The sequence below is a fragment of the Astatotilapia calliptera genome, chromosome 17 (assembly GCF_964374335.1).
Source record: "Astatotilapia calliptera chromosome 17, fAstCal68.1, whole genome shotgun sequence".
Classification (NCBI taxonomy): Eukaryota; Metazoa; Chordata; class Actinopteri; order Cichliformes; family Cichlidae; genus Astatotilapia; species Astatotilapia calliptera.
The window spans coordinates 15,937,569-15,965,080 of record NC_137438.1 but is presented as its reverse complement, the minus strand read 5'-3'; the positions used below and the strand labels follow the sequence as shown (position 1 = coordinate 15,965,080).

General features: G+C 38.7%; 1 protein-coding gene across 2 annotated transcripts; it reads left to right on the top strand.

The window, feature by feature from the left end:
- The first annotated feature begins 402 nt into the window (after window positions 1–402).
- b4galt6 (UDP-Gal:betaGlcNAc beta 1,4- galactosyltransferase, polypeptide 6) lies at window positions 403–23,470 on the top strand. 2 transcript variants are annotated; one of them, XM_026146994.2, is made up of 9 exons: window positions 403–1,176; window positions 6,410–6,526; window positions 10,821–10,934; window positions 11,108–11,232; window positions 12,271–12,387; window positions 16,990–17,177; window positions 17,299–17,421; window positions 19,385–19,486; window positions 22,818–23,470. In XM_026146994.2, exons 1-9 carry the CDS (start codon window positions 1,062–1,064, stop codon window positions 22,963–22,965), a joined length of 1,149 nt encoding a protein of 382 aa, XP_026002779.1. In that variant the 5' UTR covers window positions 403–1,061; the 3' UTR covers window positions 22,966–23,470. The 2 variants fall into 2 exon arrangements, with proteins under 2 accessions (XP_026002779.1, XP_026002778.1); XM_026146993.2 differs by having other exon boundaries at window positions 11,051–11,232; window positions 22,818–23,179.
- Window positions 23,471–27,512: the final 4,042 nt, after the last annotated feature.

The window sequence follows — 27,512 nt, the reverse complement described above, 5'->3', positions numbered from 1 at the left end:
AAACTGCTATTATTTTGAACACCTCTAAGACGAAGGAAATGATAGGAAAGTTCTGAGCAGTAACAAGTATAAATATCTACGTTTACACCTAGATAACAAACTAGACAGTTGATGCCATCCTGAACAACTCCAATAACCCAATTTATAACATCTTCATAGACGAAAAAAAAACCCAAATCAATACTGGAAGTCGCCCGTCTTTTTGTTGTCAAACGGAGAAATACAGAAAATGATTCGCCCCCACAGCCATCAGGCTTTTCAGTTCTCATACAGTTAGCAGATATATGATTTTTCCCTCTGAGATCAATAGTTATTCTTATTATTTCTTATTCTTATGGCCTGGATGATTGAGAACCGACACAGACACGTCACGCTCATTGGTTTTCATGGAAATGTGGAGGAGCACACCCCCCGGAAACAGTGCAGTGCCAGCAGAAAATGAATCGGAAGTATTACTTTTCTGTTTTCGTGAGTTTATTTTTCAAATCATTCTGCACTTAGTAGTGTTGAATGCCCCAGCCGTGCGAGATCACAGTGTCGACAGTTTGTGGAATGAATAGGCTTATCAGCTTGATTTGATGAAACAGGGTGCCGACTGTGTGGAAAACGTTGCACCGGCTGAGAGCAGACTGATGGAGAAGGCAGAGCGGTCCTGCCCCCCTCAATGACCATCTTCAGCTGCTAGCGATAAAAGTTCTCGCTGGCGACACTCTAACTATGGGCCAGTACCATGAAATCCCTTAACTACTGCTGCCACTAAGTCGGTCGTGGAACTCTTTCACAATGCCCGGCTGCTGGTACAGCTGGAAGCTCACAGTAGCCTGATAGTAACGTTACAGGCCTGCTTTTACCATCTCGAAATTTCTTGGCAGGTGAGAGCAGGCCAGCTAGCACTGCTAGCGTTAGCCTTTTCCGCACTGCACCTGTAGTTTTTGATAGTGCAGTTTTTTTCCTCTGGCCACACCTGTGCATTGACATCTACCAACTGGAGGAACATTTAACTTCAAAAAGTATTTTTATGGGATTCTTATCGGCGAAGAGAGAAGCGGGCATAAGCTAAAATGGTGAACTGGAGGCGGCTGCTGCGAATGTCCAACCGATCATTTTTGGCCTTCATATTCATCTTCTCCATGTCCACCACTTGTCTCTACTTCATTTACGTGGCTCCCGGAATAGGTTAGTAATCAGCAGTTTACGCTAACTACCTAAGACGGTAACAGTTAATTTAATTACGTTTGAAATACCCTCTGCACCTTAACCATCTGCTGCTGTTGTAGTTGATACTAACGGTAAACAAGGTCGCTAACAGGCTCACTGTTTCAAGTGTGATACCAGGCTCTTAGGTTTATTTGGACTTAATAATTTTGCTATGTTAATCAGTCAAATGTGTCTATTGAATTAAAACATTGAAATAATAAAATACGCACAAGAGGGTAATGTTTTGATACTAATTGTCACTACATTGCTGGTTTATGAATGGGATGGAATGATTATTATTTTATTTGTACTATTTATTTTGCACATAGTGTTATTTTGGTGAAATTGAAAAAAGTATTGTTAGGTATGGGCGCTGAATTCTGGAACTGTGTTGTAATGTTTGTTAAACTGATTATATTTTATCCCAGCATTTGAGCAATATTGCTTAAGACTTTCCAAAACTGCCTTACCTGAAAAAACTCATTTCAATATTCTGTTTAGATCTACTTTTGAATGAAGGCAGATTCCAGACTTAATCAACTTAGTAGCATATTTCCAGTCCTTTTATGTATCTGACTGGTTGTATAGTAGCAGCACCACCCCTTTCATGCTAACATGCTCGCACCTAGATTGGGAAACCCTTACTTAACTTACTAAGCTGGCAACCCCCTTTGCTGACAAGTTGATAACTACTTCTGTTGGCATAGCTGAAGCCAGTTAAGGAAAAGAGATCCTGGATATTTTGAACTTGCTCTGTAGTAGGGCTACATCTATTGACTATTTTAGTAATATAGTATTCTATCAATTATGCAATTGATTGAGTAATCTGATAAGAATTACTTTTGTGTTATTTGTGAGCAATAATAAATATTCAAAGAGAAAAAACACGGGTAATGTAAAATCGGCTGCTCATATGTTTGAATTTTAGAAATTGCAGTGCATACATTAGTGTATGCACTGTGGTTTTTATTGAGGGGAACAAATTCTATTTTTACCTCGCTTTAATTGTTTTTAACTACAGCTTGCTTTAAATACAACTGTGTTGACTAGAGAATGGGCTAAATTATTGAAGACCCAAAGTATCAATAACCAACATTATATTGAAAGCACTGCTTTTGTTAGTGGAGAAATTAAGAAAACAGATATATTATCTCTACATAAAAGTTGTCAGCATAAAAGAGCCTGCATGTGAGGGGCGGGTGTGGCACAGCTCTGTCTCACACACACCCGCAGACCCTGGTCTTTGTGAGGATGGTGGAGAGAATTAAATGTTCAAAAGTTTGGTTGTGCTTAGCTGGAGTCAGTGCTGACAGTGCTTATTGCCTCAAATGCAACAGGTCATTTGTTTGTAAAGGCAGAAACACAAGTATTCTGTGGAAACGTTTAGTGAATGTCCATCATATTCAGTCTGAGAAATGTCGTTTTTGACTGCCTACCTTGTAGTCCATCTGGCATTGCTCCAGGTAAGTTATGTTAGCCACCTAGAGCACATGTGCACAATTAACTATATTACTGGTTATTTTATCTAAAATATAAATGTGGTTTATGGTTTAAAAGTAACTACTAGTAGGTTGATTCTTATGAATACGTACATTCAGTATGAGATGGTCAAAATGTCACCTGAACTGAAGTTCAATACCCAATGCCAGTTTCAGATCACTCAGTGATTTGGAGGCTGCAAAGTATGACAACATTAAGCCAATGCATCCCTCTGTTGTGTTTTTGTTTGTTTTTGACAACACAATGATTGTGTCTACACACATACACATCATGAAGAGTAAAGAGGTGAAGCAGGTATTGAGACGTTGAGCTCAGGTGGAGTGAACTAAAACAGTTTTTTTTTAGGGTCCAAAACAGGGGTACTGTAATCACCATTAAAGTTTAGTGGTGGTGGTAGGCCTTTATCAAATGTAAAATTTAAAAAAGCTAACTTTGTAGCTGGTCCTGTCCACCACGTTTAGTTTTACACAGGGAAGATCTACAGTAAAGCTACAAAAGTTGGATTAAAATATGCAGATCAACTGATACTGATTCATCTGATGCCATGTTTAAATTAGCTGAAGGCCAACGACAGCCGCAATGACACCTGCTGACAGACATGTCATGAACACACACCAGTTTTATCCAGGATATAAAATATTGTTTATTTTAAAAGATCTATTTTTTCTCTTTTGAATATTTGTTCATGCTCATAAATAAGACAAAGGTCTTTCATGTCTGATTATATCAGACTCAAATCTTCATGCTTGAAGCATGAACAGGCTCTCAATGCATCTAACCTGGTGGCACACGACATTGCAAAGTTAAAGAAGCCCCATTTGTGCGGCAGTATCACAAGTGATGGTGCTGCCTCCATAACAGAAAAAATCTTGGGGTCATAAGGAGAATCCTTGAGGAAGGTCCAAATGCAACTCGGAACCATTGTTTTCTGCATCAGCAGGCCCTGGCAACAAAGGATATGGTTCCCGAGCTTCCAGAGACATTAAATGATGTCATCCAAGTGGACTACATTAAATGGAGCTTAAGATGTTTTTAAAACTGTGCCAAGATGTTGGCAATGAGCATGTGCAGCTCTTGTATCATGCAGAGGTATGCTGGCTTTGGTGGGGAAAGGTGCTGTCCCGTTTTTATGAACTACAATCGGAAATAGCGGTCTTTTTGGTGTAGAAGAGTTCGCCTCTTGCAGATCTGTTTGGTAATACTGTGCAGTTCAAGCTGCACAACATTGTCATTCAAAAAATTTGATGTTGGAAAATTTGGGGTCGTAGTTTGTCATATGAAGGTGATGGTGGGTCCAAAAGCCAGGTAGAGAACCACTGATCTGTAGAATACGAACTTTATTAATCGATAGCTACTACCCTAAAATGTTTACTTTTAATGTTACATGTTTAATTCTGACTCTGCTGATATCTTACAATAGAATAGAACTTGTTGTTGTTGAACAAGGAGGCACTCCTTGTCTATTGCATAAAAATAACATTAAAAAAAATTATGATGATTTTGGGTTGTTGTTGTTGTTGTTATTATTAGAATATTTTATTTCAAATTTGAATACATTTCTAGATTTTATAAATTCTGTGTATTACTCTAATAATTGCTCAATAGAGAAAAGCGAAATCATAGGTAAGACTTTTGACGCCAACTTCCGATTGAGTGAAAGGTGATCTTCTCACTCATTTCTCTGCATTCAAACATCTTCAGGAAAGGGGCTTCAGTTGTCACGCTGTTAATATCAAGCCACTCCTGAAACAGATGATATCAGAAGTATCTCACTCACAAAGTGGGCTGTTGCTCAGTGATCCAAAGTCATTTTTTAAGATAAAAGTGTATTTTGTGTTCGATTTGGAAATCAAGGTAATGGAATCTGGAAGAAAAGTAGAGCTATCAGGAGATTTTAGACTTCATGTGTCCATCTGCTGACAAATTTTATTAAGATGGTGATTTCCTTTTTCAGCAGGACTTGAACAGAACTACCATAACTACCCGAAGGTTACTGACTATATTATTACTATATTATTACAACTTCCATTAGGGATTTCTGGGACTCTTCACCATGTAGTTTTAGAACTGAAGAAGCTTCTTGGATAAGAAGTGAAACAGCTTAAAGAAGTCCAGTACTCCTGTACTCACTCTACACCTACGACTGCACAGCGACTAACAACTCCAACATCATTGTGAAGTTTGCGGACGACACTACAGTGGTGGGTCTTATCACCAACAGTGATGAGACAGCTTACAGGGAGGAGGTCAGCGCCCTGACCCACTGGTGTCAAGACAACCATCTCACCCTCAACGTCGCAAAGACAAAGGAGTTGATAGTGGACTTCCGGAGGTGCAGAGAAGTACACACCCCCATCACCATCAACGGCGCTGCTGTGGAGAGAGTGAGCAGCTTCCGGTTCCTTGGCGTACACCTGGCTGAGGATCTTACGTGGTCAGTACACACAAACAAAACAGTGAAGAAGGCGCAGCAGCGCCTCTTCTTTCTCAGGAGACTGAAAAGATTCGGCATGAGCCCCCGCATCCTCAGGACCTTCTATCGCTGTGCCATTGAGAGCATCCTCACTGGATGCATCACCACCTGGTATGGCAACAGCACCGCCTACAACCGCAAAGCTCTCCAGCGAGTAGTGCGGTGCTCTGAACGGATAATTGGAGGTGAGCTTCCCTCCCTCCAAGACATCTACAGGAAGCGGTGCCTGAGGAAAGCGGGGAGGATCATCAAGGACTCCAGTCACCCCAGCCATAAACTGTTCAGACTGCTTCCATCAGGAAGGAGGTTCTGCAGCATCCGGTCCCGTACCAGCAGACTGAGAGACAGCTTTTTCCATCAGGCCATCAGACTGCTGAACACGTCATAGACACCTCAGCTTCACTACTGGAACTTTAACATTATGCACTCCACACTGTACAGTAATGCCACTGTTTTGCACATGTCTCACTCTGTATATTTTATTTTATTTATTTTATATATTCTATTTATTGTTTACTCTATTTAATTTGTAAAATATGTGTACACACACACACACACACACACACACACACACACACACACACACACACGTAGAAAAATATTTAGTATACACATCCGGAAATGCATATACTATTATATATTGTACATATATTTATTAGTTTCAGATGTAGCCATTCTTGTATTTTGCTTGTTTACATTATTGTATTTTGCACAACTCTGTTGCTTGTGAAGCTCACACACAAGAATTTCACTCACATGTGCTGTACCAATGTACCTGCACATGTGATGTGACAATAAAAGTGATTTGATTTGATTTGATTTCAGTGGCTTTCTTTCAAAGCTCCTTAGACTACCATGACTTGGATGACTGAGAACCTATGCAGACATATATGGTGGAGGAGGGGGGGGGGGGGAATTTCATCAGTGATCTAAGTTCCTTCTTATTAGACTTCGTAATGGACAGGCTGACAGATTAGGTCAGGTGTGAGTCTCCATAGACTATGATGTTTGCAGAGAACATTATGATCTGGAGTGAGAATGAGAGTCTGGAGAGGTGGAAGTATGCACTGGAGGTAAGAGGTGGGCAATAGCAAGAAAGGATACCAAGAAAAGTGAAAGCAAAGATTTACAAGATGGTAATTATTAGTATTTAAAAGTTTGAATGTGTAATTTTTTTTTAATTTATGTAATTCACTAAGTCAATAACACTAAATTCTATATGTCTGCTCTTTCCATCAGCCAACACATACTTCTTCATGGTGCAGGCTCAAGGCATCATGTTGAGGGACAATGTGAGGACCATCGGCCAGATGATCAGATTGTATACAAACAAGAACAGTACTCTTAATGGGACAGGTGGGTTGTATAAGTGCTCACTTTGACTTTGTATCTAGCCAAGAAATGACGTGTCAAAAATCAGTATATAGTTTAAAGAGTGTAGAGCAATTGTTTGCATAATGCTGACTGTACAGACATAGCCACTTAAAATTGCTGGGTGGTCTGTGACAGGACTTTAACAGATTCTTGCCCAATTCTTGGCTGATCCATGGCTGGTACATAAGCAGGATTTTTCTATCCACTTCTTGGATCTACATGATGAGTTCCACAGCTTTAGAAGTAACTCAATAACCTTTTAAAACTTTCTTGATTAACAACGAGTGTGGCAGTAATCAGGCCTCAGTGTGGCTAGAGAAATTGAACTCAGCTTTCCAAAGATGCGATACACCACAGATAATTTATGTGAGAATAGGAGAAAGCAATCACGTTTTCCACCCAGTGTGTTTTTCCCTTAATACTAAACGCCTTCAGTTTGAAACTGAATTTTGTGTCAACTTGTGTTATTTTTGTAATATTAAATTGGAGATTATCTGGGTCTTTATGTCTTTAAGACATTCCTGCAGTTCATTATTTGGTGTTTTAAATCTGGCTTCATGGATGGATAAGTTTGGGTTTCATCTGCATAGCAGTGAAAAATGTATGCTTAGGGAATCATGTAATAATATAAATAGAATTTGTCCTGGCACTGAACCCTGTGGAAACCCATAATTAACCATAGTGTGTGAAGAGTATACCCTCGATTTACATGAACAAATTACAGTCTGTTAGATAGATTTGATTCAAGCACTGCAGCAACGTAACTTTAATACCTACACCATGATCTAATCACTGTAATAAAATATTACGGTCAACATTATTGAACTCTGCACTGCTATGCTACTATGAGTCTGCTCTCAGAGACCATAAAACCTTTAGTAACCTTTACTGAAGCCGTTTCTGCACTGTGATGACCTCTAAAACCTAACTGAGACTCTTCAAATAACCCATTGCTTTGCTGATGATCAGTTAGTTGTTTTACGACCATGTTTTACCATTTCAAGAGTTTTTGCAATAAAAGGAATGCTGGAGAATAGCCTATAAAGCCCTTTTTCCATTAGTACCTATTTTGTTCGACTTGGCATGGTTAGCCACAGTTTTCAGGGTTTTCCATTAGGTCACTTACTTTTTAGTACCTGCTTGGATCGCTTGGAACCCCAGGCAAGCAGGTACTAAAAAGTAAGTGACCTAATGGAAAACCCTGAAAATCTGATATCGTCAGACGATTGGCTGGTCATTAGCATCACTTGATGAGTTAGAAAATTTAAACTGTCATTAAAACCCGGCAACGAGGGAAAAGGCTGCAAAAGACTATGCCATGATCCTCAATATTGACAAAAAAACAACAGATCAAGCAGGTATATCAGGAGGTATATTCTTTCCTCAACCTCCACCTTTTTTGTAGCCTTCGTGTCACATATTATTTACATCGTGGGACGTTGCAATGACAAAAGCCATGCGCGTTAGGTAGTACTGGATTATAACGGAAAACCAGTTGATCCAAGTGAAGTTGTAGCGATCCATGGCGAGTCAATCCAAATAGGTACTAATGGAAAAGGGGCTTAATTAGCAGACATCTGGGTCAAGTGATGGCTTTTCCAGTAACAGTTTAACTACTGCCAGCTTGATGGCCTGTTGTACATAGCTGATTAATATAGATCGGTTGATTATATTTAAGATTGTAGCTGTGGGCCACTAGTGTGTCATTGTTCAGCTGGCATGGTGGTGAGGCAAAAGCTAAAGAACTCATAATCATCACTTATAAGGTGACAAGTGATGCCAAGATATACCTGGTAGGGCAGGGCAATATGGCCAAAAATATTTATCGTGATATATATTTGAAAATTTGCGATAATGATATAACTGACGATATAATTGATGCGAGACAAAATACTTTACAACTTTACAACTTTATCAGTGCAAAAAAACCCCATCAATGTATTTTCACTTAAACAAGCAGCTGCTTTTTATGTGGATTAAAGTTATATAAAAATTTAACAGTCCAAATGCAAATTCCTCGCTGACAGTTTAACCAAAAGGCATTTCCAGTGGAAATTGGCCAACATATCCTGATCCTCATAACCATTTATAATATATCCACAAAACTTAAAAAGAGGTTATACACACACACAATACGGTAATATTATGTTGAAGCACAGTACGTATCACTCCGCGAGGCTCCTGCCTACGGTAGCCGTAATGCTCCGACAGTCCATCAAGCGGTGCTTTGGTGTGTATCTGACGGACGAAAGCCAAACCAGTTCCACACCACTGAAGGTGCACCATTTTTACAATCCAGTTCTGGTTCGTCTGTTTCATTCAACGATCCGCTTTTACCCTTCTCATTCTTCGTTGCCGCCATGCTTTTTCTGCCATGTGCGTATGAAAACAAAGGCACTTCTTATGTGCGTTTTACCCATATTCTATCATGATATTTCATTTTCTTATCATTGCCTAACGTTATACTGGTATTACCGTGAACGGTATGATATGGCCCAGCCCTAATTTGTAGGTTGTAGCTTCATCAATCTTGTTTTTCATATTCGCTTCCATTGAATGCAGGGCAAAAGTTTTTATTTTATTTGTGGGTCCAGATAATCGTGGGTCTAGAGCAGCAGCAGCAACAGCAGGTTTGCTTGGGTTATCATCTTTGATGATGACTTTCTAACCTCAGTTTTATCTGAATTAAGAAGCAGAACATTAGAGTTCATCCTGGTCTTTATGTCTTTAAGACATTCCTGCAGTTAAACTAATTGGTGTGTGTTATCTGGCTTAATGGATGGATAAAGTTGGGTGTCATCTGCATAGTAGTGAAAATGTGTGCTATGCCTTCTAATGATACTGCCTAATGGAAGCATGTATAATGTAAACAGAATTTGTCCTAGAACTGAACCCTGTGAAACTCCATAATTAATCTTAGTGTGTTAGTAAGACTCTCCATTTAAAATGAACAAATTGGAGTCTATTAGATAGATATGACACAAACCGCTGCAGCAAAGTACCTGTAATACCTACAGCGTGCTCTAATCGCTCTAATAGGATATTATGGTCAACAGTATCGAATGCTGCACTGAGGTCTAGCAGGACAAGCACAGAGATGAGTCCACTGTCAGAGGTCATAAGAAGATAATTTGTAACCTTCACTAAAGCTGTTTCTGTGATGAGCTCTGAAATCTGATTGAAACTCTTCAAATAAGCCATTCCTCTGCAGATCATCTGTTAGCTGTTTGACAACTACTCTTTCAAGTATTTTTGAAATGAAAGGAAGGTTGGAGATTGGCCTATAATTAGCTAAGACTGCTGGGTCAAGAGATGGTTTAAGTAATGGTTTAACTAATGCCAGCTTGAAGGCCTGTGACACATAGACGATTAATAGAGATTGAAGCATTAATTAATGGTTGGACTTATTTGAGCAGTCTTGTAGGAATGGGGTCTAAAAGACATGTTGATGGTTTGGAGGAAGTAATTACTTCAAAGTCAGAAAGATCAACTGGAGAAAAAGAGTAAATAAATATCAATGGTACTGAAAGTAGCTGTAAGATAATGTTACATCTGTGAAATGATTATGAGTTTTTTTTTTTTCCTTTAATGGTTGGAAGTTTATTTGTGAAGAAGTTAATGAAGTCATTACTAGTTAATGTTAAAGGGATGGTTGGCTCAACAGCGCTCTGACTTTTTGTCAGCCTGGCTACAGTGCTGAAGAGAAACTTAGGGTTGTTCTTATTTTCTTCAATCAATGATAAATAGTATAAGGTTCGAGCTTTAAAGAGGGCTTCCTTATAATGGAACAAAATTATTTCTCCAGGCTAAATTATGATCTTCTAAAATTGTGATATGCCATTTTCTCTACAACTTCTGAGTTATCTGCTTTACTGTGTGCATTTGAGAGTTATACCAGAGTATGTGTAGAACAAGGTGACTGTGGCCTGTAGTGTAACGCTCGGTAGCAAAATCCCCAGTAAGACTAGGAAAGATGCCGAACTATTCTATTGTATTGCTCTGTTTCATTGAGTCACACAAGCAACACTAATCACATTTAGTACAGAAGAGGTAGTAAACTTGTAGTACTGGATAACAATTGTACAACAGCAACCGGTTGCGATTGCCTCAGTCATTGTTGTTCATAGTAGTGCTTTTACTTCTTCACTGGAACATTAAGTATATCAATGAGCCAGTGAAAGGGTACTGCTCTGACGCATTTAGCATTTGCTTCGGGGGCCATATTACTATGTAGCTGGGATAAAGTTGTACCTTATTTTGGTTGTTTATACTACAGATTATCCTGATGGCACTAACTCCAGTGAATACCTGGCCCAACCAACTACTTACCTCCCTGAGAACTTTACCTACGCTCAGAACCTCCCTTGCCCAGAACGATTACCTTCTATGAGTGAGTACATTGATATCAGAAGATAAGTGTTAAAGTGGCTCAGTAAGATTTTGGGGGGGGAAAGGGGAAAAAATATTTTGTTGTAGTTTTTTCTTTTTTTTTCTTCTTTTTTTTAGTTTTTCATTCCAAGTATATTTGTGGAATAACCTCCCGCTTAAAAATAATCTCCTCAGAGGGCCTTATGGAAGTAAATATGACAGAGGTCCCTATGGAGGTGATAGAAATGAAGTTCTCCAAGTTTTTTGGCGTCGAGTTTGGAGGCCAGTGGAAACCAAAGGACTGTAGACCTCGCTGGAAGGTGGGTTTTACAAGTCTCGTAATTGTATATTGTAAAGACTAATGATGAAACGTACTAAAACATTTGTATTGGCTGGTATGGCTTCTGGCGGAACTGCAGCTATAGATGATTGTAGTAATCAAATAATCTATCAACTATTTCATTGATTAATCGAGTAATTCGGGAAGAAAGGCATTAATGACAAATAAGTGAATCCAGCATGTGTCACAAAAAACAAACCTTTTGATTGTGCTTATGTGGCATATTAAAATTTAATTTTCAAAAATAAATTTAGTATCTTGACTGGAAGTTGGAAGCCGGAAGTCTGCTTTTCTTTTGGCTTTGGATAATTTTTTGATTCGCCTCAGTTGTGGTGGTATATTTAGCCAAAATGATCACCAATTCTTCCATTTCCAAATTTGTCCAGATAGTTTTCTTGGCTTAAAGTGGGCTATATGTAACAGTAAGCATGTGAAGTGTCTATGATGCCTTATTTGACTCTATTGAAAGTGTTTTCCTATTAAATTAAATTAAATTAAATTAAATTGAATTAGATTAGATTAAGGAATAAAACATTCAAACAGTCGATGAACAGCAAATCAGTGACAGTAAAATTAATTTTTGTTCAAACTGTGCAAAATCCTGCATGTTCTTTACATGGCACGAGAGATTGTTATTCCTGCTTTGTATGTTACTATTAGTAAATACTCTTGTGGTTGTTCATGTCACATAACCAAAGAAATATTTTACTCTCACAGAGAATAAAAGTAAAGATGGTATCCATGTTATGCATGCTAATACCTTATTCTACTATAGATATAATCCTAATGATTTTCCTACAAGAAAGCATTTGTTGATAACAGGCAATAAAAACTCCCTTTTAACTGAAGGAAAACTCTGAAAGATCCAAACTCAAGGTGGACAGGCATCTGCCACAAACTTGGTGGGGTGAAAGAGGAAATGAGTAGTGAGAAACTATTACTGAGAATATTTGTTGGGCTACTAACTTCAGTTAATAACTGCACATTGTTGTGCTGATTCTTACCCTGACACCTATAGGTGGCCATCCTTATTCCATTTAGAAATCGCCATGAACATCTTCCCATCCTTTTCCAACACCTTATCCCCATGCTTCAGAGACAGCGACTGCATTTTGGCTTCTACGTCATTGAGCAGGTACAGTGAGTTGTCTGTTAATTGCACTGAAGGGTATACGGTTATTATTCAACTGAATGTGATTCTTCTGAGCTCAGCATGTGCAAAAAGCATTTTCCAAGGAATAGCTCCCAATGAAAACCAATTGTAGGGATGAACCATTACCACATGACATTCTTGATACTAGGATTGCAACTTTTGATTGTAGTAATCGAAATAGCAACAATAAATATTCAAAGTCTTTCAAAGTGAACTTTCCTGGTTGGGTTAAACTTTGTTGGGTTAAATGTTTTCTAAACTAGTTTCCATTTTAGAAATTGCAATGTTTAACTGCATACATCTGCCAGAAAAGTAAACTCCTTGATTGTTCCATATCATTTTTTTAAAGAAAACATTTTCTTAAATGCAAAAATATGTAAATAAAGTACAGTCAAAGGTCTAAGTCAAATATAATAATAAATATATGCAATAGATTTTTTTCTTCCTTTTCAAAATCCTGTTCTGTCTGTCTAAGGCAGAACGGGGGGGGGGAGTAGAGTGGCAGGGGGTAAATGGATACAGATCAAGGACAACCGGGCAATCCGCAGCCCCCAAGAGTACCTAAAACCTAAGGCCATGCATCTCGGCGATATCTGTGCGCATGCATCTGAGCAGGAGTAGGACGGGTGCCCACAGCCAAAGGGTGGGAGTCCCAGACAACCAGAGGTCACGGGCAGCTGACTACACTAGAGGCCGGCCACCCTGGTGGAAGCAGGGTCCCAGGGCTCCAGGCGCACAAGAACTGCCTGATACTCACCTTCATCTATGTGCAAGGCATACAGGGAAATATTACAGCCGACCACCTCCACAAAGTAATGGGATTGATCAGTAGGGATCAGAGAGGAACAAATTCTTTCTTTTTTTTCTTTTTTTCTTTTTTTTGAGGAAGCAGATGTTCTCTCCAGACTGATGTGATCTATGAGTACATATTTTTTTATATATCCAGTTCATAATGATAGTTTTCTTAGCAATGCATAAGAAATCAATCAATCACCTTTATTTATAAAGCACTTTAAAACAACCACAGCTGACACAAAGTGCTGTACATTGGAACCATAAAATAAAATTACATAATATATAAATAAAAGCCAAATAAAAAGAAAAAAAAATAATTAATTAAATAACTAAGTCTCACTGAGGTTAAAAGCCAAAGAATAAAAGTGGGTTTTAAAACGTGATTTAAAAGTGGACAGTGAAGGGGCCTCTCTAACTTGCAAGGGCAAGTTATTCCAGAATTTAGGAGCCACGATAGAAAAGGCTCTGTCCCCTCTGAGCTTCGTCCTGGATCTCAGTATGCCCAGGAGCAGCTGGTCAGCTGACCTAAGAGACCTACAGGGTGTGTGGGGATGAAGAAGCTCAGCGATGTAAGGTGGGGCAAGATTGTGAAAGCATTTCAAAACAAACATAAGAATTTTAAAATGAACTCTAAAAGATACAGGCAGCCAGTGCAGTGAGGCCAGGACAGAGGTTATGTGCTCTCTTTTACGAGTTCCTGTTAGGAGTCGTGCAGCAGCATTTTGAATCAGCTGCAGACATGAGAGCAACGACTGACTGACCCCCACATAAAGCGCGTTACAGTAGTCCAGGCGGGAAGAAATAAAAGCATGGATCACTATTTCAAGGTGCTGCCTCGAAAGAAAAGATTTTGCTCTTGCCAGTTGCCTTAAATGATATAAACTGGACTTCACCACTGCTCTGATTTGGTTGTCCAACTTAAAACCAAGATCAGTAACAACAAGTTTAAAATAAACTTCCAGAGGTCCCAAATCTGCAGAGGAGGACTCACAGGGACCACTGGGTCCAGTGGCAAATAAATTTGGCAGTCATCGGCATAACGATGAAATGCGATCCCATGCCTTCTAAGGATAGAACCCAGAGGCAATAAATACAGTAGTGGCCCTGAAATTGAGCCCTGTGGGACACCACATGACAGAGGAGCAGAGGATGATTCGGAACCAAGAAGGCTGACAGAGAAAGTTCGATCTGACAAATAAGACTTAAACCAATTGAGTGCAGTGCCACCAATACCTACTACATCACTTAATCGAGAAATTAGAATATTGTGGTCTACAGTGTCAAAAACAGCAGTTAGGTCAAGCAAGACAAGGACAACATGGTTACCAGAATCGCATGCCAGAAGGATGTCATTAAAAACTCTTAATAATGCAGATTCTTTGCTATGAATAGTTTTAAAACCTGACCGAAAAACCTCAAAGATGCCATTATCATCTAGAAAATCTTTCATTTGACTAAAAACAGTCTTCTCTAAAATCTTGGAAAGTAAAGGCAGCTTGGAAATAGGCCTACTTTGCTAAAACTGAAAGTAAGGGAACATGTCACATAGATCAGTGTTTCCCAACCTTTTGGAGCCAAGGCACATATTTCACATTAGAAAAATCACATGACACACCACCAAACCAAAATGTGGCAAAAAGCATATTGATAATGTTTCCCTGCGCACCAGGTATCGCTGAATTGGCTTGGTTTGTCCCCAGTATACCATTTTTGAACACACAGTGCTGTCGGCCAATGTTAATTTGGCCGACAGCACTGCACATAAAACTGTACACAACGGTAGACTGGTGCATAATAAACAAGTGAATAATGCAAAAAATAGAGATTTCTTTTATGGTAAACTGAGAGAGAGAGAGATGTGCAAGAAGTGTGATTTTTTTTATTGTGGTGGAAGCAAAACAGCGAAGACAAAATTCATGACAATGTTTTTCAAATGTAAAGCGTAGTTTTGATCTTCTAATGCTGCTGGTTCAGTGAATTCTGGTCACAGTGATGAAACCTGCAGCTTCAGAATGTGTGAGATATCTGCTTTCAGCACCGACGACGTGTCCGTGTACGTGACCCGACAGTTGTTTTTACATCTGTTTGCAGAATCTGTTTACCTGCTCTTTAATCGTTTGCTGTTTTTGCTGTTTAGTGGTTGTCAAAATAGTTTTGTGAGCTTTAAGCTGAGATTCTGATGTTTCTGGTAAAAGCCCACCCCTAGTAATTGTCCTACAGACATGTCTATTATGTAAAAGTAGAAAGAGACGTATGTGTAGATACAGATCAGCTGACTCAATACAGCCATGCCGTGTTGTTTTAGTAGTGATAAACCTGCTGCTGGCAGAACTCCACGTGCAGTGTCTAAAAATCTTTATGCAGGATTTCCAGGAATGCAAAGCGTGCGTCAAAGTTGGACTGTTTTTTTGTTTTTTGTTTTTTGGGTCTATGGACACCAAAATGTCCACCATGTCGCCATTTGGTGGAGAAGCTGGTTCTGGTGAGTTTTCAGGGGGGCTTCAATTCGAGGACGCTGTTCCTGTGCTGCTGGAGGGAGTCAGTGCCTTGTTACCTGGTTTTCCCATAACAATGCACTCAACACTCGTCAATAAATTGCTGCAAACTGTCCAGGTCTTCTTTACAATCCTCCTGAGTGGTTAAGTCGTTTAGATATGTATGCAATCTAAACTAAGGCATAAAGAAATGTACCTTTACTCTGTCTTCTTGGAAGACTTACTTACTTCAATAGAAGGCAAAAAGTGTTCTAACAATGTTTTATCTCCTGGTAGATTTGTTTAAGTGTGCTAGTGAATGAGTCAGTTTGTGTCTGTAAGCATTTAAAGGTGTGTTGTAGCTGCAGTGAAGAAAAGTGAGCATATCAGTATTCTGAAGTTTTTGTGCAAGACATTACGATAGTCTAGATGTTATTTAAAATTAATAATAATTTAGTGTCCAGCCTAAAAACCCAGTGTCTCAAAGTTTTACTGGCCCATGTGCATTTTTGCTGATCTGTGAAGAAAGTTTTATTTTCATAGATTTAAATATTAATGCAATTTAATTAACGCTGTATTTTTATATTATATCACTTTCAATCTAAAAAATGTTGGGAAAGCTTGTGAAATAAATATGGTCTAGTACACCCATGCTTCCATTTAGAGTTACTCCTGTTTGCTTCCATGTGAAACAGGATAGCAAGCTGTTAACCATTCATCTGCATTTTTCAATACAACGTCTGGAGGCTTACTGTAGATTGCTCTCCGTTCTATCTAAGAAGTAAGCATTACCTAAGTGCTGCCATGGTTGCATCGGAGAGCACCTTTTTGCTCCAGAGGATACACCAAACATCCTCTTTGCTTTTTTCCCTCATCAGTACCAGCTATACTACTACTTCTTCTCATGAACTGCTCTTTGTGTCGTCCCTGACCCAGGACCAATTTGCCATGGGAGACCCCCCCCCCCCCCCCCCCCCCCAACTATTAGAAATACTGTTAAAATCCATGCATCCATCCTCATAGTAGTTTGAGTACAAGTGAGATGAAAATAATCAGTTGTTACGTTTATATCTGTTAAAAAAACAAAATGTACTGTCTGCAATAACTTGTCTGATGTAGTGCAAAAGTTACATATAGTTAGGACTGATAATGTTTTTTTGCCTAGTTCATATGTTAAAGTTATTGTTTTACTGTGAGCTATGCAATTTGCTAATTGCATTGTTTCAGATCTCATTTGCAATTCAGTGTGCTTGCTTTAAATAAGTGCTAATGTAGAAAAACTGCACCATGCTCACCAGAAATGTGTACTTTTTAGAGTGGAAGCCAGCCATTCAACAGAGCCATGTTATTTAATGTGGGATTCATGGAAGCTATGAAGGACTTGGACTGGGACTGCTTGATTTTCCATGATGTTGACCATATCCCTGAAAATGACAGAAACTACTATGGTTGTGGTCAGATGCCACGCCACTTTGCTGCCAAGCTGGACAAATACATGTACATGTGAGTATGTGGAAAATTTACCAGACTGGTAGGATAATAATTTAATTGCAACAGACCTGGAATTATTAACCAACTAGAAAGTTTCTGATTTTTATTAAACGTGTTCTTTTGTTGTTTTCAGTCTTCCATATAGTGAGTTCTTTGGTGGTGTGAGTGGGCTCACTGTGGATCAGTTCTGGAAGATTAATGGTTTTCCCAATGCATTTTGGGGTTGGGGTGGAGAGGATGATGACTTATGGAACAGGTGAATTACCAACTACGTTGTGTTCTTACTTTACTAGCTACCGAGGAAGCTGCTAGATAAAATGCTGAGTTTGCAATGTGTGATCTACTAAAAATCTTGGACAAGTAGCCACTGTCCAAAAAATGACTTTGAAATGCCTTCATAAAGCCTGGACAGCACCTAAAGAAACTAGGTGAAGTTCTGGCCTCCATGTAGCAAAATATAGAGAAATTTGGGGTCATTCAAGACTTTTGCACAATATAAGAGTCTGAAGAAATCTAAAAAATAAAATATTAAATTGCAACCTAACAGAGAAAAGGAAAGAAGGACATACTCATAATTGAAACTGAAGTCTGAAGAAGTAACAGCCCAGCAAACAATAGTCTCAAAAATAACCTCCACATCTGGTTTGGGATCTATGAGGAAGCTTCTGTGCAAGAATATATATTTTTTCTGTATTTAATTTTCTTTTAAATTGTATCTGTTTATTAGATTAAATTAAAATGGAACACAAGGAAAAGCTGTTTACTGGAAATAGTTTTGGTGATTTGCAGTGTAAAATGGTCAAACTGCCTGTTAAGTTAATTTTACTTTTTTTTTCTTTTTTTTTTCTTTACAACGAAAGCTGTCAAAAGAATGTGAAATTCAATTTTATTTATATGGACTCAAAACAGTGGCCACAATGTGCTTTCTATTATAAGTAGGGCTGTCAGCATTAACACGTTAATCGTGATTAACGCTGTGTGTGTGTGTGTGTGTGTGTGTGTGTGTGTGTGTGTGTGTGTGTGTGTGTGTGTGTGTGTGTGTGTGTGTGTGTGTGTGTGTGTGTGTGTGTGTGTGTGTGTGTGTGTGTGTAAAAAAAGAAAAAAATGTAAATAATGGTAAATGGCCTGTATTTATATAGCGCTTTACTAGTCCCTAAGGACCCCAAAGCGCTTTACACATCCAGTCATCCACCCATTCACACACTGGTGATGGCAAGCCACATTGTAGCCACAGCCACCCTGGGGCGCACTGACAGAGGCGAGGCTGCTGGACACTGGCGCCACCACCAGTAGGCTACGGGTGAAGTGTCTTGCCCAAGGACACAACGACCGAGACTGTCCAAGCCGGGGCTCGAACCGGCAACCTTCCGATTACAAGACGAACTCCCAACTCTTGAGCCACAATCGCCCCTAATATATATTTATATATAATATATATATATATATATAATATATATTTTAACGTAGTTAACCCATCTGGAGTGCAGAATGACTCAAAATCCCTGAGAAGTCTCTGTCAATGCATTTCGGGCAGTTGGTCCATTCTGTGCTCCAGATGGGTTGTTTGCGTTAAAAAAATTTTTAATCGCGTTAATCATGATGATGGCATTGATACGTTAACACTTACAGACCTAATTATGAGGCAAAGACCCTACAGTAATACTGAGAAAATCATCTGCAGCTAACTATCCAAGTCAAAGTTTTTTTGGAAGAAATCTCTTGGTGACACTCTGCAATTAAGTTAAAGGGGCTTGTTTATAGTGGAAAGTAGATACGCACCAAAGGACGGAGGAGGGGACTCCCAACCACTGACTGCTAGCTGAAAGTCGGCTGTCAGTTAACAGACAGCCGACTGACGTCTGGCTGAAACCGGCAATTTTGAGTGGCTGTTTCTATACCAGGGATTGAACCACCAACCTTCCGACTGACAAGCCCCTCCTGCAGTGATGTACTGAAAAACATTTGTTCACACAATTCAGCAACGTCGTTGACATAAGTTCTGAATGTTTATACATTTTGCATGCACGAGATAGAAAACGGAAAAACATATTTTTGATTCCCGTGCTTAAAAAGTCCAATATAAATTCAAACTTGTGCACTCAATAATTAAAATAATAATAACAGGAATAATTAAAAGCCCATAATTATTATTGATGTTATGTATACACTAATATTGGTTTTAATTCTGTAAATAGTGATGCAGCTTGATTACCTTGCAGGGTTCAGTATGCCGATCTGAATGTGACACGACCAGAGGGGGAGATTGGCAAGTATAAATCAATTCCTCACCATCACAGAGGAGAGGTGCAGTTTCTTGGGAGGTAAAGTTTCTTTTTTCATATTAAAAAATACATTTACAAAATGTCCTAACTCTAATGAATAATATCTTTTTTAAACAGCATTAACCCTTTAATTTTAATTTGAGTTTATTTTGTTCTGATTCTAACTGCAGCAGATCTAACATCCTCTAGATAGTGCATACAGTGGGGCAAAAAAGTATTTAGTCAGCCACCGATTGTGAAAGTTCCCCCACTTAAAATGATGACAGAGGTCAGTAATTTGCACCAGAGATACACTTCAACTGTGAGAGACAGAATGTGAAAAAAAAAATCCATGAATCCACATGGTAGGATTTGTAAAGAATTTATTCGTAAATCAGGGTGGAAAATAAGTATTTGGTCACCTCAAACATGGAAAATCTCTGGCTCTCACAGACCTGTAACGTCTTCTGTAAGAAGCTTTTCTGTCCCCCACTCATTACCTGTATGAATGGCACCTGTTTGAACTCATCATCTGTATAAAAGACACCTGTCCACAGCCTCAAACAGTCAGACTCCAAACTCCGCCATGGCCAAGACCAAAGAGCTTTCGAAGGACACCAGGAAAAGTATTGTAGACCTGCACCAGACTGGGAAGAGTGAATCTACAATAGGCAAGCAGCTTGGTGTGAAAAAATCAACTGTGGGAGCAATCATCAGAAAATGGAAGACATACAAGACCACTGATAATCTGCCTCGATCTGGGGCTCCACGCAAGATCTCATCCCGTGGGGTCAAAATGATCATGAGAACGGTGAGCAAAGATCCCAGAACACACGGGGGGACCTGGTGAATGACCTGCAGAGAGCTGGGACCAAAGTAACAAAGGTCACCATCAGTAACACACTACAACGGCAGGGAATCAAATCCCGCAGTGCCAGACGTGTTCCGCTGCTGAAGCCAGTGCATGTCCAGGCCCGTCTGAAGTTTGCCAGAGAGCACATGGATGATACAGCAGAGGATTGGGAGAATGTCATGTGGACAGATGAAACCAAAGTAGAACTTTTTGGTATAAACTCAACTCGTCGTGTTTGGAGGAAGAAGAATACTGAGTTGCATCCCAAGAACACCATACCTACTGTGAAGCATGGGGGTGGAAACATCATGCTATGGGGCTGTTTGTCTGCCAAGGGGACAGGACGACTGATCCGTGTTAAGGACAGAATGAATGGGGCCATGTATCGTGAGATTTTGAGCCAAAACCTCCTTCCATCAGTGAGAACTTTGAAGATGAAACGAGGCTGGGTCTTCCAACATGACAATGATCCAAAACACACCGCCCGGGCAACAAAGGAGTGGCTCCGTAAGAAGCATTTGAAAGTCCTGGAGTGGCCTAGCCAGTCTCCAGACCTCAACCCCATAGAAAATCTGTGGCGGGAGTTGAAAGTCCGTGTTGCTCTGGGGCGACAGCCCCAGAACATCACTGCTCTCGAGAAGATCTGCATGGAGGAATGGGCCAAAATACCAGCTACTGTGTGTGCAAACCTGGTAAAGACCTATAGTAAACGTTTGACCTCTGTTATTGCCAACAAAGGTTATGTTACAAAGTATTGAGTTGTATTTTTGTTATTGACCAAATACTTATTTTCCACCCTGATTTACGAATAAATTCTTTACAAATCCTACCATGTGGATTCATGGATTTTTTTTTCACATTCTGTCTCTCACAGTTGAAGTGTACCTCTGGTGCAAATTACTGACCTCTGTCATCATTTTAGGTGGGGGAACTTGCACAATCGGTGGCTGACTAAATACTTTTTTGCCCCACTGTAAAATATGTTGTACACAAACATAATTTAGAAAAAAGAGCAGAGCAGGCCATCCAGTAATTGAAACATAGGTTTGTTGGATTATGGTTTCCACCGGTCTGTATCTTTGTACCCTGATGTGTTCACTTGTCTATGGGTCTGTTTATGAGAGGAAACTGTATGCACAATTTAAAGTTGCCACAAGAGGTGTTTGTATTAACTTCAGACTTTCTTAAGTCACACCATTGGTAATGGTGTTGAGGTCTTAGAGTACATCTACTGTATCTGCCTTTACGCTGATCTGCACACCATCTGAACTACACACCAGTGTAACATGGCGGAAATGTTATGGCCTGGGAATGTGGAACCATGTGAATTTTTTAATAATCGCATAATAAAATAATGCGATTGCTGATGGAAGTAGCAGGATGAATTCTGAAGTATACAGGGCTATACTCCCTGCTCAGATTAAGCTAAATACTGCAAAATGTAACAAATGGTGCTTCACAGTACAAATGGATAATGACCAAAAGTCTACTACAAGTAACCCAAGAGTTTCTTAGGGCAAAGGAATGAGATATTCTTTAATGATCAAGTAAGTCAACTGATCTCAGTCCAACAGAGTTTATGATTTTCAGTGACTGAAAATAAAGCGACACAGTTCAAATAGTCAACAACTGAAGCTGTTTGCAGTAAAGGCCTGCAACCAGTAATCATTTTCAGTATGATCAGTTTCTCTAAGTACTGTAGAAATTTGGCCGTCTGTACCTGACGTTGTTGAGGTTCGGAACATTTCGGTCAAGTTCAGATCTGGACTTTTATTGGGCTGTTGCAATACCGTGGTTCCTTTCTTTCATTTTCAGTCATTCTGTTCTATATTTAGTAGTCAGAGGGAGAGAGCCCCATGTTTGACTCTAGAATACTTTGCTATACAGAGGAGTTCATGGTTGACTCACAAGTCCTCAATCCTCCAAGTCTGTACTTGATAGTGTGTTTTTTGTTAATATGCTGTTTTCACAAAATTTGGCCTTGTGAATTAGAGCCAATCATCTTCACTTTTGGTCTTATCTGTGGTGTGTTTATATCTAACTTTGCAAAACCGAGCCATGTTTTTTTTGTTTTGTTTTGGGGTTTTTTAGAGAGAGAAGGGGCTTTCTCCTGGCAACCCTTCTAGACAAGCCATACCTGTTTAGTCTTTGTGTAATTGTACTGTTATGAACTCTGGTATTTAACAGTAACTGGGGCCTGTGGAGTCCAAGATGCACCTGAGTGCTCCAGACCAGCAAATTGACTAAACATCTGCTTTTGTAAATGTGTTCACATTTGCTGATGATCAGTTACGCAAGTATATTTGATTAGCAGCACCTGTTTGCTATGCAGTCCATTGGGGTGGTGTAGAGAGGCAGAATTACAAAAGTACTGACCAAGCACTTCCGGACCTGACTATATTTAGATAACCGTTACCTCAATGTTGGACCAGTTTAGACACTTTGGGTCTAATAACCTGATGCTTCAATCTCGTAAATGCCCAAATAGGAGTAGAGCAGGTAGAGTGTACTGATACTGTGTCACTTTTTTGTTTGTAGGTATAAACTCCTAAGATATTCCAAAGAGCGGCAACACTTGGATGGTCTCAACAACTTGCGTTACAGTCCACACATCTCGCTTAGTAGTCTCTACAAGAACATCTCTGTGGACCTTTATCCTGAGCTTGCCCCTATCACAGAGTACTGAACTGACCCAGCCACATCTTCCTGCACTCCCTGAGCTCACCCTGTTCTCTTCCAGTCTGACCTCCTGGTGTTATCTTCAGCAGTTCAGAGGTAAAGCTGTGGAGAAGAGGTGGCACAGGCTCTGAGGGATAAAGAGAAGCGCCATATAATGCTGCCAAGAAATCTTGCTGTGGAAAAAATCCAATCCAAATAAAAAAGTTTTTTTGCGTTTCAAAGGCAGTGGCTAGTTTCTAAAGATGAACAATTCATTCTGTGTGTCAGTTGAAAAATGTGTGGGTGTGCTGAGTGTGAATTGATGGGTTTGTTGCTGCATGTCATTTTGTTTGTACCAGCTTAACTACAAGTCGACATTAATCTTGAGCAGCAGTGATCTCAACTCTAATGTTTACTGCAAAGCCTTAATGTGGCAAAACCACAGCTCCCTGCTCTCGGCTCTGCACTGCTTCACGTCTGATGTATAAAACCATCACCTTACAAGCCAATAAACATGGTTGTTTTTTTCTCAACTTTTATTTCATTTGTTTGATACATATCATTTTATTATAACAGTAATCTTTTTAAAAGAGGGACACACTGTTAACATTTATATACATATATATGTATGATGTACATTTTTTTTTCTTATTTTGATAAATTGTATTTATTTTCTGTTTCAGGATGTTTAGTATTTCTCTTTTGTCTTGTTTTTTCTCCTGCACTGCTGCTGAATCTGCATGAACATGTATGTAAATATCAGCCTCTTAATGATCACAGAACACAGATATGTAAATAGTCTTTGAATGCTTGAGCAAATACAGTGATATTCCAGTGGACATGAATTTTATTTTGGCAGCTACCCTTGATTTGAGTATTTAATAAGAGTGAATCATTCCTTTCCAGCTGGAAGTTCTAACGATGTAAGATGTTTGGGTCAAAAAGCATCCACATCTCATTATTTGTTAGCATCTTTTGCATGCCTTAATTTTTTTTTTTTTACATTTTTTTTCAAACATAAATTAATTTCATCAGGTAGAGATCTGCGTATTTAAATGATTTAATTTCTATTTTTTAAATGTGCACTGTACAAATAAAGGTTAGATAAAGCATGACTAAGGCGCTCCATGACTTTGTAAAAAGAGCATGGCTGGCCATCGTGTCCACACAACATGCTCAGTACAGGTTCATGGTTTCACATAAGTCTATATTTTTTGTCTCAGATGTTTCTGTTTTTTATGATTTTCTATGCTTTTTTTTTGTTTGTTTGTTTTTTCCAAGTGCTGGATGAGATGATAGACCTCTTTATTGTACTGTACCATGTAATGAAGCATGGCAATTTGATGTGTGGATGATGTGTCTGGACTGTGGCTTTAAATGTTTTGGGGCTTTTTTTTTTTTTATTTCTTCCAAAGTTGCCAAGCAGTGAGAAGAGCCAGAACGAGAGAACATTGGTGTGAGCTTCTCATAGGTATTCATGCTGTGAAAACAGGTTTTTTTCTAAACCTAAGCACTAGAGAGCGTAATGATAGAAATGTGTACACAGAATTTTTGGTGACATGTTGACCGTTATGATTCTGTGTCGCTAGGATTTAAATTTGACCATGATTTGTATGTTTGGAGATTTTATGTTGTTAAATAGTTCTCTGCCCACGTTTGTCCTGGACTTTTTGCTGATTATTGAATCCTGTTAAACAGCTTCAGAATGAACCTCTTACTCTCCTATACATGTGTCAATTTGTTTTTTGGTTGTCAGCCTAAATGGTGTTCCTGCTTTGGATTGCCCACTAATTTAGAGCATTGGTGACCAAATATGTTTACCTCTGTAACTGCGATTCATGCCTACCTAGAGACCAGTTAGTCAGAATAAGATATGAACACAAACTGTCCAGCCTGATTTTGTGTAAATGGGTACCACGTAAGAAAAAAGACCAAATCAGTGATTTGCAAATTAAACCTTGGATTTAATGCAAAATTGTACAACGGCATATCCATATAGTATAACTAATTTTAGTGTTTTGGTTGGCTGGAAATTGTTGAATGTTTCAATCTGTAGATCCTCAGGCAATATTGCAATAAAAGCACACAATTATTTAGGGAAAAATCAAGAACGCATCAGCATCAGATTCATTTAAACGAAAATCAATTCGTTTAAAACTTTTAAACATATACATCGTTGCGTTCTATTTTTTCTATGTGGTTTTCAACAGCTGGTGAGGTTTGCCTCTTGTAAAATTGGAAGTGGAAGGAGATGGCTTATATTATGTTAAAAGTTTGAAATCTGCAGATAAACTGCGTAACAGATGTTTAAGGTACTTTTGCTAAGAAGTAACTCTTAAACAAGAAAAAATTAAAATACATCAAAACAACTGGCAACAGATGATGCATTATTGTTTGCATATTTATATTTTTTTTAAGTTCATAGAAAGTTATCTTGATCGCTGAAATTAAAATATCCCACTGATGGAGAGAATTTTGTTTTATATTTTCTGTATGTTCCATGTTTTTGAGCTGGAAAGACTAGTGAGAACCTACAATCCCATCCAGGCTCAGGTTTCAGAAACACTCTGCTTTATCACAGAGTAGGATCTGCAGGATCTAAAGGCATGCACTTGTCTTTCTTGTGACTCTGCTGTCATGTTTTGTTTTTGGTTATATTTTGTATTAATGTGATCCTCCAGTGACAGTACTAATGCCTTAATTTCCAACTTGTAGAAAAATATTAAAATTTTGGGAAGCAGTATTCAGAATAAAAACCTTGTTTCACATGGGATTGGATTAGATCATCTGGTACATTACCCATGTCCATTATCAGTGTACAACTGAAGTTTATACCCCTTTGCTGGGATATTTTTTGTGGTGCTAAAGCCTAACACAAGCATGCTAACTGGAAGGAAATGGAAACTGTATGCAGTTCAAACAGCCAGATAGACTAAAGACCTATAGGTAGGTGTGGTTGCTGGCTGAATCCATTGCAAGTCTCTAGTATGTTTTGTTTTTTGCTTTAAGTCAGTCTGTGTAATAAGAGTATTTTCCATTATGAACTAAGAGATGGTCTGACAGGGCAGCTAACATATAGCTCCTTTAGGAGGTGACTTGACTGGCCAAAACTGATCCATATACAGAAGTAGGTGAGAGTTTTCTTGATTGTCAGCTCACTGGGTCTCAGTATCAGGTGAAACTGACTTTTTCATCACATGATTATCAGTAGTCTAAAAGTATGTAAGGTTGTTCAGGTAATGTGTTCACCATTGGGCAATGGTTATTCTATTTGTAGTATTTGTGCCTTGAGTTTTTATGTTACTTTAGGACTTTACATTTTTAGCATAGATATTAAAAAATGTTCTATTTTACTGAATTATCAGTGATTTTCACCCTTCATATTAATTATATGAAGTCTAAAAGAATATGCAGTATGTTTTTCATGTTTCAGATCCAAAAGGTTTTGATGGAATGTTTTGCATACTTTGTCCTCTCTTGCCTTGATGTCCTGTCATCCTTTAATGATCTACCATGACTAACTGTGGGTCATTTTTAAGAAAATCTTGCCAACGATGCACTAAGACTGAGCTGTCAGGGCAGTGGACATTTTATCCATGTCCTTTGTAGCTGAGGTGCCTTTAAAAATGATAAATAAATAAACAATCTGTGTTTCACATCCTTCCAAGACAATATAGTTTGAAGGCAACTACATATTTTGTGCAAAGATCCTCAAGCTTTGAGGCTAATCAAAACAATGGCTACACCTTAAAACATATTTTATTTTCTTCATTCTGTATGGCTCGGTCTTAAAATTCATCTGTGCACAAGATATTGTAGGCCATAACTAGTTTCCATGTGCATGAAGACAAGCAGAAACGAGGTTTTGTTGCTTTTATGGCTGGCACAGGTGGTAACTTTCCACTGTGTAGAAAGCGGTTACTAAGAACCTGATGTGATGACTTTATGACCTTGACAGTTTGGGACGTTCATACCTCTTTGGGTGATTGCCAGTAAGTTCACCATTTTAGTGATAAACCGTCAAGTTCGTTCATATGGTGAAAAAACCCAAAATATGTTAAGTTGCTGTTGTTTATAGCTACAGTGGTTGTTATTTCAGAGTTGATAAAGTAGAGACATTTTCTAAATAATGGCCCAATTGTGTCATGAAACTAAGAGTAATAACTGAAATATTAGAAAGAAAACAAAATCACTCCCTGTACGGAAGAAGATTAGGGCCACTGGAAAAAAAATCTGAGAAAAAAGTCAGAATTCTGACTTTAATCTCAGAATTCTGGCTTTTTTCTCAGAATTCTGACTTTTTCATCAAAATTATTTTTTTTTCAGAATTCTGAGATTAAAGTCAGAATTCTGACTTTTTTCTCAGAATTCTGAAAAAAAATAATTTTGAAAAAGTCAGAATTCTGAGATTAAAGTCAGAATTCTGACTTTTTTCTCAGAATTCTGAAAAAAAAATAATTTTGAAAAAGTCAGAATTCTGAGAAAAAAGTCAGAATTCTGATTTTTTTCATCAAAATTATTTTTTTTTTCAGAATTCTGAGATTAAAGTCAGAATTCTGACTTTTTTCTCAGAAT

Coding starts and splice junctions, on each gene's coding strand:
- b4galt6 (XM_026146993.2), top strand. CDS start 1,062: ATGGTGAACTGGAGGCGGCTGCTGCGAATGTCCAACCGATCATTTTTG. Junction 17,422..19,384: donor GATGATGACTTATGGAACAG/GTGAATTACCAA, acceptor ATTACCTTGCAG/GGTTCAGTATGCCGATCTGA. Junction 19,487..22,817: donor GAGGTGCAGTTTCTTGGGAG/GTAAAGTTTCTT, acceptor TTTTGTTTGTAG/GTATAAACTCCTAAGATATT.